Below are 20,028 nucleotides of genomic sequence, written 5' to 3'. Positions count from 1 at the left end.
TGTGCCACAACTCGCCATCATCCTGGCTCACCAATCCTTCTGCCTTGCATGCCATTGCTGTGCAACCATCTACATGCAACTGATAAAGGTTCCTGACTCGAACCCCTATCTTCCGGGTTTCTCCAGTTGTCTTACTGCACAGGAAAGCCTTTCCCTCGCTGAAAACAACATCATATCCCTTGTCTTCTAACATCACCACAGAGATAAGATTATTCTTCAATCCTGGAACATGCATCACTTCCTTCAATACGAAGGGTTTACCATACTCCCTCTCAAAGGAAATGGTACTGATACCGGTTGCACCGTATCTACCATCATCGCCCATCTCGATGTGCACTCCAAGATCTTTCTCCTCCAGATCAGAAAACAAATCTCAATCTCCTGTCATGTGAAAAGACGCACCACTGTCCAAGAACCATACTGATCCCATCACACTTGATACCAAGCATGCGATCAATGAAAAATCAAGCTCAAACTGCAAAGCTAAGGCCTCTCCCGCTGCAGATCCAGCAACTTGCTTATTTTTCTTCTTCAGTGGACAATTTGTGGCATAATGACCGTGCTGGTGACAGTGAAAGCACTTCACCTTGGACATGTCTTACTTCTTGCCTTTCGCACCGAAATGAGAAGCTTTCTTATTCTTTCCCTTCTTTGCTTTGGCAACCAAAGCGCAATTTTCTTCATCAGTTGCCTTTGATGAAGATCCGTCCCTGGTATTCCTCCTGATCTCTTCTTGCACAAGATTTGACCAAAGTCTCTCCCATCCTAGCAATTTCTCCCGACCATTGACAGAGTCCTGATAGGAATGCCAACTCTTCGGAAGACCAAGGAGAGCCAAGCTCACCAAGTCCTCATCATTGACAGTCACCCCCACACTTCCCCAACTCATCCCGGCATTGAGTGAACTTCATGAGATACTTGGGCATACTGTCTCCTTTCTCACACTTAATGTTTCTGAGTTTATCCTTGAGTGCCAACTTCCTCTGATCGCTCTTGCTTTGGAATAGATCTGTCAACGCTTTCCACATCAAGTATGGAGAATCCTTTCCATGCAGGCTAGACACAATGTGATCCTTCATGCCCTCCAACAGAATCCTTCGACACTTTGCTATCTTCTTTTGCCAAGCCTCAACTTGAGCAGTATCAGTAGGCTTTGGGACCTTAGCCTCTATGAACTCCTTCCGCCCATTGTCATCTAACACCGCCTCCATCCTGTCTTTCCATGCAATATAATTCGAGCTGCCTTCAAGGGCATACTCCAACCGCAATCCGTTGAAAGACATTTCAACTTTGACACCAAGAAAACACTGCCGCAAATTCGAATTCCACCAGCTCAAAACTCAACCGCTTCTGATCTAAAATTCGTGAGAATAAAGTATTTCTCGTACAGAGATTGACTGTATGGGATTTTACCGGATATCTCACCTTCCAAAGGAAGGATGAATCCAGAGGCTACCTGGCCCGATTACAGACTCTGCCTGAAGAAATAAAATGTAAACACTTTTTGAATAATAGACCTGATGATCAACAACTCTGATACCATGTAGAAATTTTGAATAATATGACACTTATTCACAGAGATTATCCTGATTATACACTATTACGGAATGCATGCATAATACATGACCTCCTCTACGTTGATCATCAATTTTGCGGAATTAAAAACAATGAAACATTAATCGCATGCTGATCCAGGTGGATATTGGTGGCCACCTGCCAAGTCCACCTGGACCCCCACCATTGTCTTTCTCAGCATTTTCAGTTTCCTTAATTGTAGCACAACTTACTATTTTTAGCAGTTTTTCGGGTCCTGAACTTCCGGAGCCGTTTTGAGGCCCTAAACGACATTTTTTGGGGAATCCGGGGGCAACATGGGTCCATGGAAAATGTTGCCCGTTCCAACAATGATAGTGCTCGGATAGATCTTTCTAATGAGCTATTGTACGCGTCAAACGGAGATCATATGCCAAAGTTACGACCCCGTGAAGTTGATGTACCAATTTACCCCAAACGGGGCCCACAGTTAGGCGTTTCATCTCCTAGGGTTAGGTTTTGGAATGTTAAGGGTTTTCCATTGTTTCTCAACAATAAATAAGACTTCGAGCCTCATTGTAACACAGTTCAGAGGCATGTAGCCAACGCATCTCTTCTCAGAGATAAGCTACCATCGCCCTAACTGGTTTATTTCCATTTCTGGTTGTAAGCATATTTCAGTATTTTCCATTAATGAAATGAAGTATTATTTCCGTTGCATCCTTGTGTATATGGTTATCTCTGTAATTTGTTGCATTTATGTTTAAATCCGGATCAGTGGTATCAGAGCGGTCTGCTTTTTCTCTGTTTTTCTTTGCATGTCCCCAACAAGGTCGGGATATAAGGAGTTAGGGCTTGAACTGGTTGAACCTTTGCAAGACCAGCCTCGCAAATCCCGATGGCCTCCCATGGCGGACGAGAAGAAAGACGAGGGGGCAGGAGATCCCATCAAAATCTTGCTCGAAGAAGCCCTCGAGCGACAACAGAACGTGATGATGGACAGTTTTGCGCAGATCCTTCAGCGGCTACCCAGAAGCAACGCGTCGGCTTCCAGCAGCTACTATGGAAACGCCACACCCTTTAAGGTACAAGTTAATTTTGAAATCCCCATATTCGAGGGTCAGATAGACGCAGATGTCGTAGATAAATGGTTAAATCTGCTAGAGGGTTATTTTTCTGTTCATGAATTTTCGAGTCGGGAAAATATTGTTTTTGCTCTTCTCAAAGCAGCCCCCCACGTCAAGGAATGGTGGGAAACCTACTACAAGCTAAAGGATGAAAGTACTAGCTCACTATTTTCAGCCACACCCACCTGGGATTCGTTCCGGGATGCCATCAAGGAGCAGTACTACCCTGTCGGAAGCTATGAGGATGAATACATAAAGTGGACCACGCTGCGGCAGGGAAGGGATCAAGACGTGCCGGAGTTCACCAATCTTTTCCATACCCTTCACACAAAGTTGGGTATCAAGGATTCGGAGCAACATTTGATACTCAAATACCGTGGCTGCCTGCATAAGTACATCCAGGAAGAAATACAATTCCTAAATATCCCCTCGCTCGGCGCAGCATACCGGTATGCCGTCAAGATCGAGCAGAAGTTTAAACAAAAGAAGCGAGACTTTGGATCTGCGAATCCAAAGGGAAAAGGTGCCCCTAAACCACAGAACAAAGGACAAAGCGAAGGCGGGACAGCCCAAGACAACCAGTCGAAGCTGCAAGAAAAGAACAGCGCCACGAACCCGAGAAAGGACACTGGAAAATGGTGTGAGTTCCATAAGAGCTCCACTCACAACACAAGTGAGTGTCGGGCCAAGCAGTCACTGGTGGCTGAGCTAAAGGTTTCAGAATCAGATGCATGTTCTGACTCTGAGTCAGAACCTGATAAGGGGTATGAAAAAGGGAAGCAGATCATTGATGTGGATCCCAGCGCCACTGTCGCTACCGCAAAGTTCCAGAAAAATGAACCCGAAGATCCAGAGGAGGAGGAGCGTCTCTTCCACTCCCAGATGTGGGTAAAGGGCTCCCCGATACAGTTCATTGTTGATAGCGAGAGTCAAAAGAACCTCATTTCGGCAGAGGTCGTGAAGCGGTTGGGCTTACCGACCACAGCACATCCACAACCATACACCATTGGGTGGCTTCACCAAGGACGAGATCTTCGCGTGAGCCAGTAGTATCGCCTTCCATACAACATCAAGCCCTTCACGGATGAGGTATTGTGTGACATTGCTCCCCTTGAAGTTTGTGATGTATTACTAGGACAACCATACTTGTGGAAGCGACATGCTGTGTATGAATCAAGGCCTCGTGCTGTTATTATTACATTGGGAAATAAGTTGTTCAGGATACCAGAGGTAGCACCACCTGCCGCCATCTCTTTGATTACTGCAAAACAATGCAGTAAGATCATTTCCAAAACCAGGAAATTTGTTTTCCTGATGATACGCCCTCAAGGAAAGAAGAAGACAGTGGCCGCGGCCTCCAAACGGGGTCCCTCTGCACGACAACTACAGATGGACAAGATTGTGGAGGAGTACGAGGACATCTTCACCTCCCCGGCAGGGGTTCCTCTGCACTGTCAAGTCAAGCACTCCATTGATCTGACCCCAGGTGCGCCGCTACCCAATGGACCAATTTATTGGCGCTCCGTTCTAGAGAATGATGAAATCAAGAGGCAGATTCAGGAGCTCCTGCAGAAAGGTCACATCCGTCCGAGTTCATCGCCCTGTGGGAGTCTGATCGTGTTGGTACAGAAGAAGGATGGGACGTGGAGACTCTGTGTTGACTATCGGGCGCTGAACAAGATCACTGTCCGTAATAGGTACCCGATCCCGTGGATTGATGACCTCCTAGACCAACTAAAGTGGGCGAAATATTTCAACAAGATCGATCTGAAGTCAGGATATCACCAAGTACCAATCGAACCCTCCGATGTGTGGAAGACTACCTTCAAATCCAAGGAGGGCCTCTTCGAATGGTTGGTCATGCCTTTCGGATTGACGAATGCTCCTGCAACCTTTATGAGGCTAATGGATGACATCTTGCGGCCATTCACCAACTCCTTTGTAGTAGTATACTTGGATGACATTCTGATCTTCAGCCAGAGTTGGGAAGAGCACGTCCACCACATCCGACAGGTTCTCCAAACACTGCGGCAACACAAGCTATGTGCCAATTTGGAGAAATGCACTTTTGGCATGACCCAGGTTCAGTATCTGGGATACATCATTGATGAACAGGGGGTGCATGTCGATCCAGCCAAGATCCAAGTCATTCGGGATTGGCCCTCTCCAACCACTCTAACAGAGCTCCGCAGCTTTCTAGGTCTTGCCAACTTCTACCGCAGGTTTGTGTTGGGGTTTTCTCATATTTCTTGGCCCTTGAGTCAAGTCACCAAGGGCAGGGCGAAAGCAAAATTCTTTTGGTCTGAATCTCAACAGAAGGCATTCAGGGAGTTGAAGGATCGCCTCTGCACGGCACCAGTGCTCGCGTTACCAGATTTACAACAACCATTTGAGGTCGAGACAGATGCCTCTGACTATGCTATTGGGGCAGTCCTTACTCAACATGGACATCCAGTGGCATATCACAGTGAAACACTTTCAGACACAGTCTGGAAGTACCCCACTTATGATAAAGAGATGTATTCCATTGTATAGGCCGACAATGGAAGCATTACATTTTGGGGAAGGAAACGGTCATCCACATAGACCATCGACCTCTGCAGTTCATACAGACCCAAGGGAAATTGCAAAATGATCGCCATCAGAAGTGGTCTACATACCTGCAACAGTTTCACTTGAATATCAAGTATAAAAAGGGCAGCACCAATAATGTTGCAGATTGCCTCAGTCGACCACCGATCATGGCGCTAACCACCGTGCTCAACTCTTGTGGGCACGAGACTTCTGATTGGCCACTTCTCTACAAAAGCGACCCAGAATTCGGCCACACATACCAGACACTCTTGGAGGGTCGGCATGTTGCAGATTTTCACCTCCAGGATGCCCTATTATGCCACCTCGGTCACCTTTGTGTTCCTTCAAGCGAGCGTGCCAAGATGATTTGGGAAGCACACTACAGTCGGGCTGCTGGGCATTTCGGGGTCGAGAAAACAGTGGCAGTACTGCAAAATTATTTCTATTGGCCGAATCTTCGACAGGATGTTGGGAAGTACATCCGATCATGTACTGCCTGTGCCATTGCCAAACCGACCATTAAGAAGCACAACCTCTGTACCCCGCTGCCTACCCCTAGTCGACCTTGGGAATCCATCTCCATGGATTACATGTCAGGCCTTCCTTCCACTAAACATGGAAATGACTGTGTTTTTGTGGTCGTCGACAAGTTCTCGAAGATGGCCATTATGATGGCCTGCAAGAAGAATATCACAGCAGAAGCCACTGCTAAACTCTTCTTTGAACGAGTGTGGGTGCACTTTGGGATCCCACAGTCTATCATCTCAGATCGGGACAGTCGGTTTCTCAGCACATTTTGGTCCAGTCTCTGGTCAATGCTGGACACCAAACTCACGAAGTCCACAGCCTTCCATCCTCAAATTGATGGCCAGATAGAGGTTGTCAATAGGATGATTGTGCACATTCTGCGCATGTATAACTCAAAGCATCCACGCAAATGGGACGAGAGCCTCCCCTATGTTCAGCATAGCTACAACCGAGCTCTTCACAGCTCCACTGGCCATAGCCCTTTTCAGGTGGGTTTGGGATTCCAGCCATTATGCCCCATTGATGTGGCCATGCCACTTGCAGCTACTCACATGAATTCGGCTCATGTCCAGTCTGAAACAGATAAGGCCACCAGTTTCATTGAGCGCATCCAACATATTCGCCAGCAGGTCCACGACATTATTGAGAAATCAAATGCCAAGTACAAGCAGCGACATGATCAACATCGGGTGCCACACAAGTTTCAGGTGGGCGACAAAGTCTGGTTGCATTTGCAGAAGGAACGCCTTACTGGAGCCTATCGGAAATTGAGACCACTCCGATATGGTCCTTACACCATTACTAAGGCCATGGGAGACAATGCATTTGAGCTCAGCATTCCCCCATTCCTTGGCTTGCACCCAGTGTTCAATGTGGACCGCCTTCGGCCATACTTTCCACCATTGCTAGACACATCCGACATTGCAGAACAGCTCAAACCCACAGAATTAAATCCAGATTGCATGGAACAAGCTGCAACTGATCGGATCATGGACACACAGATCAAGAACACTCGCCAACAGAATATCCAACTGTATCGAGTTGTCAAAGCAGGCCAACTCCTTCAGCAGGGCAAGTGGCTCACCAGGGAACAAGTTCAGCAGAAGTTTCCTCATCTCATGGAGGAGCTCAACGCAATGGGGACCATTGCTTCCTAAGTGGGGAGGAATGATCCAGGTGGATATTGGTAGCCACCTGCCAAGTCCACCTGGAACCCCACCATTGTCTTTCTCAGCATTTTCAGTTTCTTTAATTGTAGCACAACTTACTATTTTTAGCAGTTTTTCAGGTCCTGAACTTCCGGAGCCGTTTTGAGGCCCTAAACGATGTTTTTTGGGGAATCCGGGGGCAACATGGGTCCATGGAAAATGTTGCCCGTTCCAACAATGATAGTGCTCGGATAGATCTTTCTAATGAGCTATTGTACGCGTCAAACAGAGATCATATGCCAAAGTTACGACCCCGGGAAGTTGATGTACCAATTTACCCCAAACGGGGCCCACAGTTTGGCGTTTCATCTCCTAGGGTTAGGTTTTGGAATGTTAAGGGTTTTCCATTGTTTCTCAACAATAAATAGGCCTTCGAGCCTCATTGTAACACAGTTCAGAGGCATGTAGCCAACTCATCTCTTCTCAGAGATAAGCTACCATCGCCCTAGCTGGTTTATTTCCATTTCTGGTTGTAAGCATATTTCAGTATTTTCCATTAATGAAATGAAGTATTATTTCCGTTGCATCCTTGTGTATATGGTTATCTCTGTAATTTGTTGCGTTCCTGTTTAAATCCGGATCACATGCGCACATTAACACAGTATGTAACCCGGGGAAAGCATACAGTTGAAAACCCCACACTATCTGTATATTATAATGATAGAGAACATGTAACAATACATAGTACAATACTCCTCACAAGTACTCAGTACTATCTCCACCTGTTACACACAAACTAGCTCCGATCTGAATCAATCACAAGTTCAAATCTCCTCTGCTGCTTGCCTGCCTCTATTGCGCAATCCAAAGTGAGTATGATTACTTACCAAGCTCGTTTTTACTTGGTTTGTACTGCGCAATCCTCATTGGCAATCTCCATCAATGCATGTGCAAATCTCATGCACAACTATAGTCACAATTGATAGAAATATCAACCTCTAACACCTGTCTCCATTGAACTGTCCATGCACTAAGTTAACTGATGTATTCTTTAGTTGCTTTATGAGTTAATAATTAGTGAATTAATTAACAATTAATTCACATCACTCATCACTAGTGTATTTGCAGTTAAACTAAATACAACTAGTTCAACAAAGTCAAACTGAACACAACTCCATCAACTCCTCAATCAACTCCACCAAACTCAATCACTTGAGTCCTAACTGAAGTCCACCATGCAATAGCTCAACTGACCCATAAGAAAAGCATATTTCCTTTTGACAGCTGCATGTGCCACATCTGTAGCTCAACCTGAGGTGCTCCAAGAGGATAAGATAATGTTTGTAGTCCAAATATTATTATGAGCTAATAATATTCAACTTTTCTATATTTAGACTAGCAGTCTAAAAATAGACTCTGCCCATATGTCTAAAAACAGAAGTCCATCTATTTTTACCAACATGACCAATCATCTACAAATAGCATCCTACAACTCATAGACCATGATCCATATGTCTAAAAATAGACTTTGCGCCAAAAATAGCCCGCGGGCCCACTTAGTGAAGGTGACTTCTTTCCACTAAGCTCCATCATCTTGTTGCATTCTCAACAGAACAAAGTGAATCATTGGGCCTTTGGGGAGACCTAGTGAAGTCTAAGGGGTGCCATGATGAAGAACTATACTCCAAATATAGTGGACAAGAGGTTGGCCCCTTGTTTGACCCATGGTGCTCCTAAGTGTGGTGTGGGGGCACAATGACATCATCATGGGTCTCCAAGTGGATCGAAAATGCCTATAGATCATGTGTAAGAGATAGGATGATGATAAAAGCCCTCCCTTTGTAGCGGGAGCATCCTTTGTACCTTGGAACATCTTCCAAGTGTATGGTGTAAGTGTGGAGTTGGTTGGGCATGGTGAACCATGTGCATCATCCTCATCCGAAAGGTGGAACATGAGAAACCAATGAGCGATGTTGGGGATCCATGAAGTAATCTATGTTATGGTGGAGGCCCATGACTCTCAATGCACACCCTATAAGTGTCAATGTGGCCCTCTAGAGAGCTAGGATCACGTATAGGGAGACAAAACCCCAGATGGAAACTCACCTGCTATATTGCATAAGATCCAATGTGTCCCCTTGCCTTCCAGTACAAAAAGTCATTAGAATAATCAAGTAAAAGAGATTAGAAGTCATGGAATCAGTGCGGCACTTCATGGCAACATGCCCTTCTCTGTTATGGTGGAGGCTCATGACTCTCAACTCTCACCCTATAAGTGTCAATGTGGCCCTCTAGAGAGCTAGGACCACGTATAGGGAAACAAAGCCCCAGGTGGAAACCCATCTGCATTATTGCATAAGATCCAATGTGTCCCCTTGCCTTCCAGTACAAAAAATCATTAGAATAATAAAGTAAAAGAGATTAGAAGTCATGGAATCAATGGGGTACTTCATGGCAACATGCCCTTCCATTGTGGGCTCTGACATGTACAAGTGTATCCAAGCTCAATAAGGGGGTTAACCAAGGACCCTATTAGGTGGTTTCAACCTCTAAAGGGGGTGACATGTCCATGGTACATCCCTCAAGTGGTTCATGGCATACAATATAGTAATAGAATAGAGTGGAGATCAGAGGAAACATCTAGACCACATGTCATGGTGTAAGGGTAGCTATATTGAGGGAAGCCCACACTTGGGTATATGAGTGTAGGAGGGAGAAAATCGTTGTACATGAGTTACCCCAATCTTTGTTTTTCCACCCTTCTTCATATGCCTTTTGCCTTTGATTTATTTTTTTCATAACTGCTTAGGGCTCTAGGGGATGAGAGCATTATGTGTAATATATAGCAGTGGATACCCCTTTAAGGTGGGGTAGTTCATCGCCCACCAGGGGTTGGGACAATCATAGGTTCCTTAATGATGGAGGGGGGTCATCTAGGGCCCATAGGAACTGGGGTGATGGCCATGGATAAGGGGTAGATCTCATGTTTTACTTTTTCCCACGTGCTTAATTTGTATGTCTTGATCATCTTTTGCATTTTGTGGTACATTCCATGTTGAGAGTGACCAAATTATGCTTTTTATTTTCTTTTTAGTTGGAACATCCTCTGGACCCTAGAACATTATTCCAGACCCGACCCAAGGTGTGGGCAAGGGGAGGCTTACCCTATGTGGACCCGGATGGGGAAAGATACAAATGGGGCTAAAATGAGTGGAAGGGGAATAATATAGGTGGTATTGGGAAACGTGACCACACAACCAAAATCGGTATTTCCTAGGTAGTGTCATTCCTAAAGCTAATGGCTAGAAAAGGAGATACCACAAGACTAGGATACAAGGGTAACCACAAAATCGGGTAGTGGAGACAAGAATACAAATATAACTCACTCTTTTCGTCGAATTCCCCCACCAATCCATGCCCAAAACTGCCCATGAAAAGTAAACAAAATTACTCAACCAAACCAATGAAAAGTCATACCTTTGGGGTCGAGAGGCCCACCTTCAAACATACATTCATAACAGATGGGTGAGGGACCACATGGTTGCTTAGGTGGCAGAGAAAATGGCATATCGAGCTATCTGGGGGATGCAAGGGGCTGCTGGGTACCGACTAAGGATCATTGAGGAGAAAAAAATTCTCCTATATGCACTACTCATAGGTGGTGGGTAACACTCCCAATAGACCATCATGCCAACTTGAAAGAACATCTTTTGGATTCCCTCACTAAGCCATTGGGCCAATTTAAAAGAACATATTTTGGGCCATGCCATCAAATTTATTCAGGTGCAAACTTATTTTAGAGCGCAAAAAAACAATGCGTATTTTTGTATTGTTTAAATTGTATTTTTGAATGTTATAGAGGTTACATAACATGTGTATTAAGCTATTTTATCAACACTTATTAAACTGGTTTTCTTGTTATTAATGTATTTTTAAATATACATCAATATTAATTCATACTAAAATATTTTATTCATAACCTATTGGAAAAATTATTCTATACAACATTAAAATATTTTCTTTTAACATTTTTGTTCTATATACAGATATATATGAAGTTGATATCACCTATTATAATATTTTTGAAAAGTATAAGTTTTAAACATCTTACTCACATATTTTTTTTTGTTACTTCTAATTACTTTACATGAAATTATATTAGGTCATATAGACAACTATATATATATATATATATATATATATATATATGTTTATTTATTTATTTATTATAGTCAACGTTGCTTTTCTATTTAGAGAACATTTTACTTTTATTTTAACACTCATAGACATACTTACATATCACTTTGAAGTTGTGCATATATTTGATATACCCCTATTGACATATTTCAACAACACAATATCAACAACATTTTAATATAATTGTACACATTAAATAAAAAATAACTTTTAATTTAATATTATGATGATGATGATAATGGCTAACGTCCACTGAGACCAAACTTTGGTCTATCAGACCTAAAGAAATGAATTATTTAGTTTGATTTAAGATTTTATTCCTATGCTCAAAAAGCTTGGAGAAGAGCCTCTCGAGCTCACTATAATTTTGACATCGTAAAAGGCTATGAAGGTCAGTATTGCAACAAAGATTATGAAACTGAGATCTAATGTGGTTGTACGTGGGGCACTCTAAGATGAAGTGATTTTCATCCTCGATGTTCATATTGTCACAGAGATGGCAAATTCTTTCCATCCATGGTGTTTTAGGAACTGCCCAACAACCCGTTTCACTATGGAGCTCATGAGAGTTCGTTCTAATCTTGGCTATATTAATTTTCTTATTTGAGCTAGTTAAAACAGAGAGATACTTTTGATCTTCTAGGGTGAGGTTGATGACCTCCTTATAATATCTTAATTTTCTTTTATCTGTTAAATCTTTCTCACACCATAATTTTTCTTTGAACTTAGAAGTAACAATATTTTTAATGTTATTAATGTTTTGCAATGCAACATTCTTGCCAATCTCCCAATGGTTTAACCAGGTCCTTGTGTCTTTATACCAACCTCATTTCAACTTTAGTTGGTTTTGGCTAGAATTTGCAGCTAGCTTAGGAAGTCTATGGTCTCCTATGTTATTGAGTTTGTGCTTGTACAACAGAAGCCTAGTCATAGCTAGGCTCTCGATAGGGGAAAGACCCACTTCTATGAGGAGAATATGATAGGGTGTATTGCTTTTAATTTTGAGGTTATACGTTATAAAATGCTTCTAGATTTGCTCAATCTTTTTCCATGATTCTCTAGAGATGTTGCAACCCCAAACCTCATATCCATATAAGATAACATGAGTGACTAAAGTTTCAAAGAGGAACTTTTTTCTATCCCACATTACGAGGTTTGTCATTTTACAATTATTTTCAAGACCAAAATAAGCTTTCCACCCCCATTAATTCTTTTCTCAATGCTATAGTTCCAGTTGAACTTGTGATGAATATCAATTCCTAGGTACTTGTAAGAAGACACTTCCTCCAAGTTACTATTGTCATACATAAAATTAGCATAAGTTTCCTTCTTGGATTTGATGATCATAACTTTTGTTTTGTTAGTGTTAACAGTGATACCCATGGTAGAGCATAAATCCTCAAGAAGTCTAAGTTGCTTATCAAGATCAGATGGGCACCTTGTGAGAAGAATAATATCGTCAGCATAGAGAAGAAGGATGATGACTATCCCAGCTAAGATCGTGCCAGCATAGCCTGCTTCCTCTAAACAACCTTCTAGCTTGTCGATGTAAATGCCAAATAGGGTAGGGGAGAGGGGGAAACCTTGTTTAACTCTGATATTACACTTAATATCTTTCGACCACCTCTCATTTCTCTTTAACTTGGGGATTACATTCTTGTATAACCTTATAGCAGCAACTTTCAACTCGAAAGGAACCTTTAGCTCTTCTAATCTATTCCATAGGTTGTTTCTAGGAACCATATCGAAAGCCTTTCTAAAGTCCACAAAGCAACAAAAGAGATTGGATTTATCATTGCGGCATTCCTCCACAATGATCCTAAGCGTAATGAGGTGGTCTGTTGTTGAGTGTTGCCTTCTAAAACACGCTTGGCCTTTAGCCCACTTACCTTCATGTTCAAGCAATTTGTATCCTCAAGCAATGCTCAACTTATTTTCCAAAATAATACCATATAACTTGGCTAAGAGAGGGTTGATCATAAATGTCTGATAATTAGAGGGGTTATTTGTATCCCCACTTTTAAAAATAGGGATAATGAGGCTCTAAGTCCATGGTTTAGGGAAGCCTTGCTTGACTGCTTGATTGAAAAGCTTCTGGATGTGGGGGATGAGGACAAAACCTCCAATTTTTAAGATTTCCGCCTGGTAACCTTCAATGTCCTTAGCTTTCCCATTTTCCAAGCGTTTAACCCCAAAATAAATGTCTTCTAATGAGAAAACTTCTTTCGTTGTGAGCAGGATTTCAAAGTTATCCATGACATTTGGAGATTCATAAAGCTTTTTAAGATGGGAATTCCAGTTGTGTAAAGCAATTTTATTATTATCTTTAGTTTTCCTAATTAGAATCTGCCTCCAGAATTTATTAGAAGCTATCTTAGAGAGGTGTAAGAGATTCTCTTGTCTTTTACAAATATACTGCCTTTTTTTCCTTTTAGTTAGGGCTTTGTATGTTTTTATACAATCTTTATCATACCATGGGTTGGTTTTGCTATTTCTTTTATTACTTGAAACTTTAATTGAGGACTTGTTAATAGAATATGAGAGGGTTGTAGTAAAATTATGATAGAGGTATTCTATGTTGCCTATACTAGATAAATGAAGCAAATTAGTTTTTAATTCATTTAAAAATATATCATTTTTATTTCTATCAAAGATTAAGTTCTTTTGGCTATAAGGATTATCTTCTATGGGATCTCTATGCATGACAAAATTGAGAGTTATAAGTAAAGGCCTATGATCAGAGTCAGGCTCGTGGTCGTTTAAGATGTCAAAATTTATTATTTCGTTGTATAGAGGGAGATCGGAAATAACATAGTCTACCACGCTGCTACCAAGCCCATGGATGCAGGTCATCTGGCTAGAATTGGGCCACTTCTTTAGACCGTTGCAGATTATGAGATCTTGAGCACTACATAGCTTGACTAGTTACAACCCAAACAAATTCTCCCCGAGGTCTTCAGAGCTCCTTTTGTACCGGCTAGCTAGAGTAAGGTCCTTGTCTAACCAAAGAGGATTAGGGTTGGAATAATTGCTTAAAAGAATAACTTGGTTGCTTGAAGTTTGAGCATCAAAGTCACCCATTAAAAGGATATTACCGTCATTCCTTAGGCTATAAATATTATTCTCTAAACCATTGTAAGGACTATTTTTATCTAGATTCTTTTTCTTATAAAATTTATAATTAATGGGGGAAAAATAACAGATTGCTATGTAGGTCTTTTTATCATCAATGTCAGTAATCTTTATCCAACTATATTGGTTGTAAAGGTCGTTTTTATAAATCCTAGCATGGGAGGAGATGTTCTTCTTAATGTAACAAGCTATACCCCCAATGCCTTTATGGGAGGATCACTTATTCTAGGTAGACCATAGTACAAAGCCATCTATGTTAGGGACCTCAGATTCTTCGTGCTCCCAAGTTTCAACAAGCAAAATTATAATATCAACATCATTTGAGATCCAACTTAGCTTGGGGCCTTTGTTCCATGGAAAGCCCCAACAGTTCCAAGAAAGAATCTTGAGCATGTTGAATTGTTATTTATTACTATCTTTTTGGTTTCTATCTCGAATAACGACTTTTCTATTTCTGATTATTGCCCATTGTCCTTTCTTCCTAGCTTCTTTTACCTTTTGAACCTCCTTTCTTAATTCTGTTTGATCTTTTGTAATGAGATCTTCATTTATAAATATTCTCATTCCTTTTAGACTTGAGGTTTTACTAAGTATGTCATACTTATGGTCAGTAGAGCTCACCTTTATTCGGATCAACCTTCCTTTGTTCTTAGTTAATTTCCCCAACCTTGTTGCTTCTGTAAGACACGTTTCAATTTGTAATCTATTATGTAATTTTGTTTGGGCTATGGCTAAAATATTCTCGTCTACTTCCTTTTCCAAACTGAAGATTATAAAGTTCAAGGCCTTTTTGTTACGCTGATGGTCTAATTCTATCAATTTTTTCATTTCATCTTTAATTGGTTTGATATCTAATTTACTTACCACACTATTAAATAATAAAAATAAACATTATAATCTGCCCCGGTATATATTGCAAATATTAATGTTGTACCATGTCCGTGCGTATAAACTAGAATATTGCACATATTTCACTAACATTTCCATCGTCCCATGCGCATAAATATGAAAGATGAAATCATATTGGAATTCTATTATATAGTTTTGTTTGAATATATTGGTATCATCGTCCTAGACTGTATGGCATTATGTTCCATAGACCATGCCAATGATTTTTTAAATGCAACACAGCCGCAATCCTCGTGTTACCGTAAAGTTAAACGGTAACACGAGGATTGCTAAGTGAACTATTCAAAAATCATGAGAAATTAGTCACTTTAGGACTACCTCTCATGGAAATGGTCATACGTTTGAATGACTTACTTAACGCAGTTGAATCCCAAAAATGATATCTAATATAATGCACTGCGTAAATCCCCCATACTTAAAGTTAAACGGTATTTCTATGATGGTTTAAGTGGTTTTCGTTTTGCATTATTTCTATATGTTTGTATTTCTGTGATGGTTTGAGTGGTTTTGGTTTTACATTATTTCTATATGTTGAGGTGTCTCTGTTATGTTGTTCAGGGTTATATTTAATCAAGTATTATTATTATTATTACTACGGCTTATTGTGACATGTTGAAAGGGGTAATGGTTAAGATATAAATTTATTTATTTTAATATTTTTTTATTTGGTTTTTTAAGCAGGGTGAGAGGGGTGATGGTTTAATAAATAATTAAAATGTAAATTTATTTTTTAATTATTTTTAATTAAATTTATTTGAAATCGGGTAAAAATGTGTATATTTTAGCCGTGGATTTTGTATAATTTGGAATATTTTACGAATCTTTTTGAACGTCAAAAATCATAATCTAATTAAAAATTTAAAAATTATTTCCGTGAATTCAAGAAAAAAACATTAAAAATTAGAAAACAACTCTATAACGGAAAAAGAAAAAGTATTATATTAATTTATTATTTTATTGATACTTGGGTAGAAATTCCGCGGAAAAAGAAAAAGTATTATATTAATTTATTATTTTATTGATACTTGGTAGAAATTCCGCGCCGAGCCATGAAGTGAGAGTTCTTTCCCACTTGCTGCTGTAAACGGGCACGCTGCCCTTAGAACTGTTTACTGTACTCGTTACTTCCTTTATTACAACTTTGTCAATTGAATCGAAGGAACCGCGATGTTTCTCTTTGTGATCACCTTATTCCACTTTATCAATTGATTTGAGGGATCAGACAGACGCCAGGTTTCTGCTCTGTCAAAATATGGGAAGTGTATTCCAGTGGAAACTTATTTTCTCATCAGCACAGAGTCCACAGTAACAGGAATCCCCCAATCTCTCCAATTGGGAATTCCTCTGCGATTCCCGATCAGAGAGCAGCAGCAGCACTGCCGGGAGCGAAATGTCATTCGGGAGCAATTCTGGAACTTCAGATGAACATCGTTTCTCCAGGGTTGGAATTCGATCATCTTTATCAGAAATCGAGAGATGGCTGGACAATCAGCTAACGATTTCTACAACCCATCTCATTTCTTTCCTCAGTTCGCCCGAAGGGCTTGATATACTGAGACAGATAGCAGACAACCGTTCTCTGTCGTCTCAGATTGTCATCAAATTGGCCAAACTTGTAACCCAGGATGGCATAAGATGTAGCGTGGAAAGGTTTGAAACCAATAAAATATACGGAGCATTTCTGGGGTCGGCATTTCTCACGCAGATTCAATCCCATGTCGGAGCCATGATGGAGCCGAAGCCCAAGGATTTATGGCCCTTTCTTCATCTTTTGGAAGAGATGCAAAATCGAACAGCGGATGGATGGAGGTTCCTTCCAGCTGAGACTTTTAGAGAAGCCATTGATGAGATTCCCGAGGGCGCTGAAAAGATTGAAGTGTATCAACAATTTTGCAAGCTCATCGAATATCGAAATAAAATGAAAAGGCTTCAGCAAATTTCAAAGTCTGAAGAGCAATACCAGGTAAGGGTTATTCTAGCCATCAATGAATACTGTGTTCACTAAATGATATCAAAAATACAGTATACTAGTCCTGTGGCTAGGTAGAGAAATGTGGTTTTTACAGGTTTTGTAGTCCAATATCGAGTAAAACTATATACATCTGCTCTGAGCACAATTTTTTCAGTTAAAAACAAAATACTGGATTGGTCTTTTTTCATCTTTATATTTAGTATTTATAAAAATCTATTTCAAAATACAGGTTTTATGCTTCTTATTTATTTATTAACATTTTTTTTCAGTTAAAATCAAAATCCTGGATTGGTCTTTTTTCATCTTAATTTTGAGTATTTATAAAAATCTATTTCAAAATACAGGTTTTATGCTTCTTATTTATTTATTAACATTTATTTAATTTAGTTTAGGCATTTTTATGTAGGGTAGTTTAAGTAGGTGACAATTTCTCACTAGAAATGTAGATTTTCTCACTGTTTTTGGAAAATCTAGTTGAAATTTTTGGAAATCGGTTGTACTTGTCAAGTTATAGAATTTTAGATGTCTTAAAAATTTAAATTTATGGAAATCTGTTGTAGTTATCAAGTTAAAGAATTTTAAATGCCTTAAAATGTTTAAAGGTGTTGAATCTATTTCTATCTTCATAATTAATTTTAAAATACTTCTAAATCAAAATTTTACAACATAAAAAACATCTAATTTAGATTAAAAAATTACTATCCAAACAAAATTGTAGCCTTTTTGAAATAAATTTGTGATAATCTTTATTTAAAAAATTATATAAATAATATAAATTTAATAATTTGAAAATATATTGGGTTGTTAGGTAAAATAAGAATTTCTTCATTCTTCCCTTACAAAACTTATCAGAGTGTTTGCTACTCAACTCATATCTATTTCAAAACTCATATATATTGTTACAAATTCTAAATTTATTCAACAAATCCCTCATATCTGCGTGAATCCGTCTGCCGACATTCAATTTCCGTCGGACTCTCGTCTTGAAACAACCCTCAAATTGCACAAATGGAGCCATTATTTTCCATAGCTGGAAAATCCGGATGAAGGCCCGCAGATTCCATTGATAGACGCTAGGGTGAAGGGAGGAGTGGGGTTCTGCTGGTCTAAATCGGGGTTGAAGCGGTCTTATTATTGAGAAACGTTCACATCAAAAATTTATTTAAGATAGGTGGACAAATGGTACATAAGTGTTTTGATGAATAGTTTTTTTTCCCATGGAAAAATTCGTAATTTCATTAAGAAACATAAATTACATTTTGTAGATGCATATGCATATTCCGATATTTTTATCAATAGATATCATCTTCCGAAGAAGCATCAAAGCTAGATACCTGTATCCACGCAGGGAGGTAATAGCCCAACAAAGACTGTGAAAAGTATCCATGAAAAATACAACAGTTCAAAATAGAAATATATTATCTTAATATTCAAAACCATGTACTGTGCCATTCTTTGATGAATAATTATTAACCATTTAATTTATATTATTAATATTATTTAATTTATATATAATATATTTGGGTTGATTTTTTGTAAAATAATTTAATAATAAATAAAATTTTGAATATTAAATGATATTTTAAATTAATAATTTTAAAATTTAAATATTATTAGAATTTAAAAAACAGTTTTTCAGATTAATGGCATTGTAAAGAACACTGTTTTCTAAATTATGGATCACAAAAGTCTTAGATCTAACATTACTAGAATTTTAAAGTGTAATTTAAGTAGGTGAGGAATTTTATAACATAATTTAAATAGGTAACTATTTTGCTCTGAAAAAAATGGTTTTTTTGGTACGATTTTGACATTTCACTGTATTTTTTGGAAATCCAGGGTACATTTGTAGAGTTATAGAAGTTTAGATGCTCTAGCGGTTCATTTGTAGAGTTATAGAATTTTAGGTGTTTTGGCAGTTCTTGAGGGTGTTGATCCATTTCCACCATTAAAAAATGATTTAGACAGTCAGACATTTTGAAAAATCTCTAGATTCCCATGATAAAATAACAGTGCTAGCGAAATTGTCACTTTTTTTAGATGAAAAAACATTGGTTTATATAATGTACCAGTGCATTTTCCGTATTGATCTCAAAATTTACATAGTGCAATTATCCCCATATCATACCAAGTAAAAAACAAAAATATATAAACTATGACTGCATGCCCATATCATACCAAGTAAAAAACAGAAATATATAAACTATGATTGCATGTCCCAGATGTGTTCCGAGGATTATATCTAAACATAAAACAACAAGTAAAGTTCAACTATAAGACTACAAAAAAGACTAAATAACTAAGAGTCCAATGTTAATGTTAAGGGAGTAGAATAGATCCCTCGTCTCTAATGGTATTTTCTTCCATATATACGAAATTGTAGCCAGTACCATCTATGAGGCCCTTTTTAGACAAAGGAAATATGTTAAAAAGTGATGTGCTGAAAGGACTATTTGAGGTAGTTGATGTGGGAAATCCAACCACATAGGTTTGGAGGAGAGAATATTGCATTGGTTGTAATCCCATCAACGAGTGTCTTGGAGTCTCCATACATGTGAATGAAGTCAATGGACAAATTTCTTGTAATGTCCCCATTTTTATTTTCCTACATAGTACAACCAAGGTGGATTTCTAGGGCAGGGGATGGTTAGGTCAGTGGAGTAGGTTTATGTCATTAGGCGTTTCAATTGAGTTTTGAGGAGTTTTTAAGGGATCTGATGGCATTCCTTTGGTATATTTCATCATCCGCACAGTTTGTCTTTAGTTCCGTCGCATTCTGACAACTTTAATTAGCATTATTATGGAGCCTAACTTAATTAATTATGCTCGAGGTGGCATTCCAGGGAGATTAATTGATGGAACATGTTAGTGCAATAGCTCGTTGGAACCAGAATGAGAAGATCTACAA

At 39.3% G+C, this 20,028-nt stretch overlaps 1 protein-coding gene across 1 annotated transcript in view; it reads left to right on the top strand.

Annotated features, from left to right (window-relative positions):
- The first annotated feature begins 16,229 nt into the window (after nucleotides 1–16,229).
- LOC149184422 (uncharacterized) overlaps nucleotides 16,230–20,028 on the top strand; it is a 34,287-nt gene continuing 30,488 nt past the window's right edge. Inside the window, exon 1 of the mRNA XM_089417473.1 lies at nucleotides 16,230–17,111. Coding sequence (XP_089273599.1) covers nucleotides 16,539–17,111 — 573 coding nt within the window. The 5' untranslated portion in view covers nucleotides 16,230–16,538. The remainder of the gene's footprint in view (nucleotides 17,112–20,028) is intronic.

Source organism: Pinus tabuliformis, chromosome 3_2, assembly GCF_031772625.1.
Source record: "Pinus tabuliformis cultivar Carrire ecotype Pingquan chromosome 3_2, CPIR1, whole genome shotgun sequence".
In the NCBI taxonomy this organism is placed as follows: Eukaryota; Viridiplantae; Streptophyta; class Pinopsida; order Pinales; family Pinaceae; genus Pinus; species Pinus tabuliformis.
This window is presented reverse-complemented; position numbering and strand designations above follow the sequence as displayed.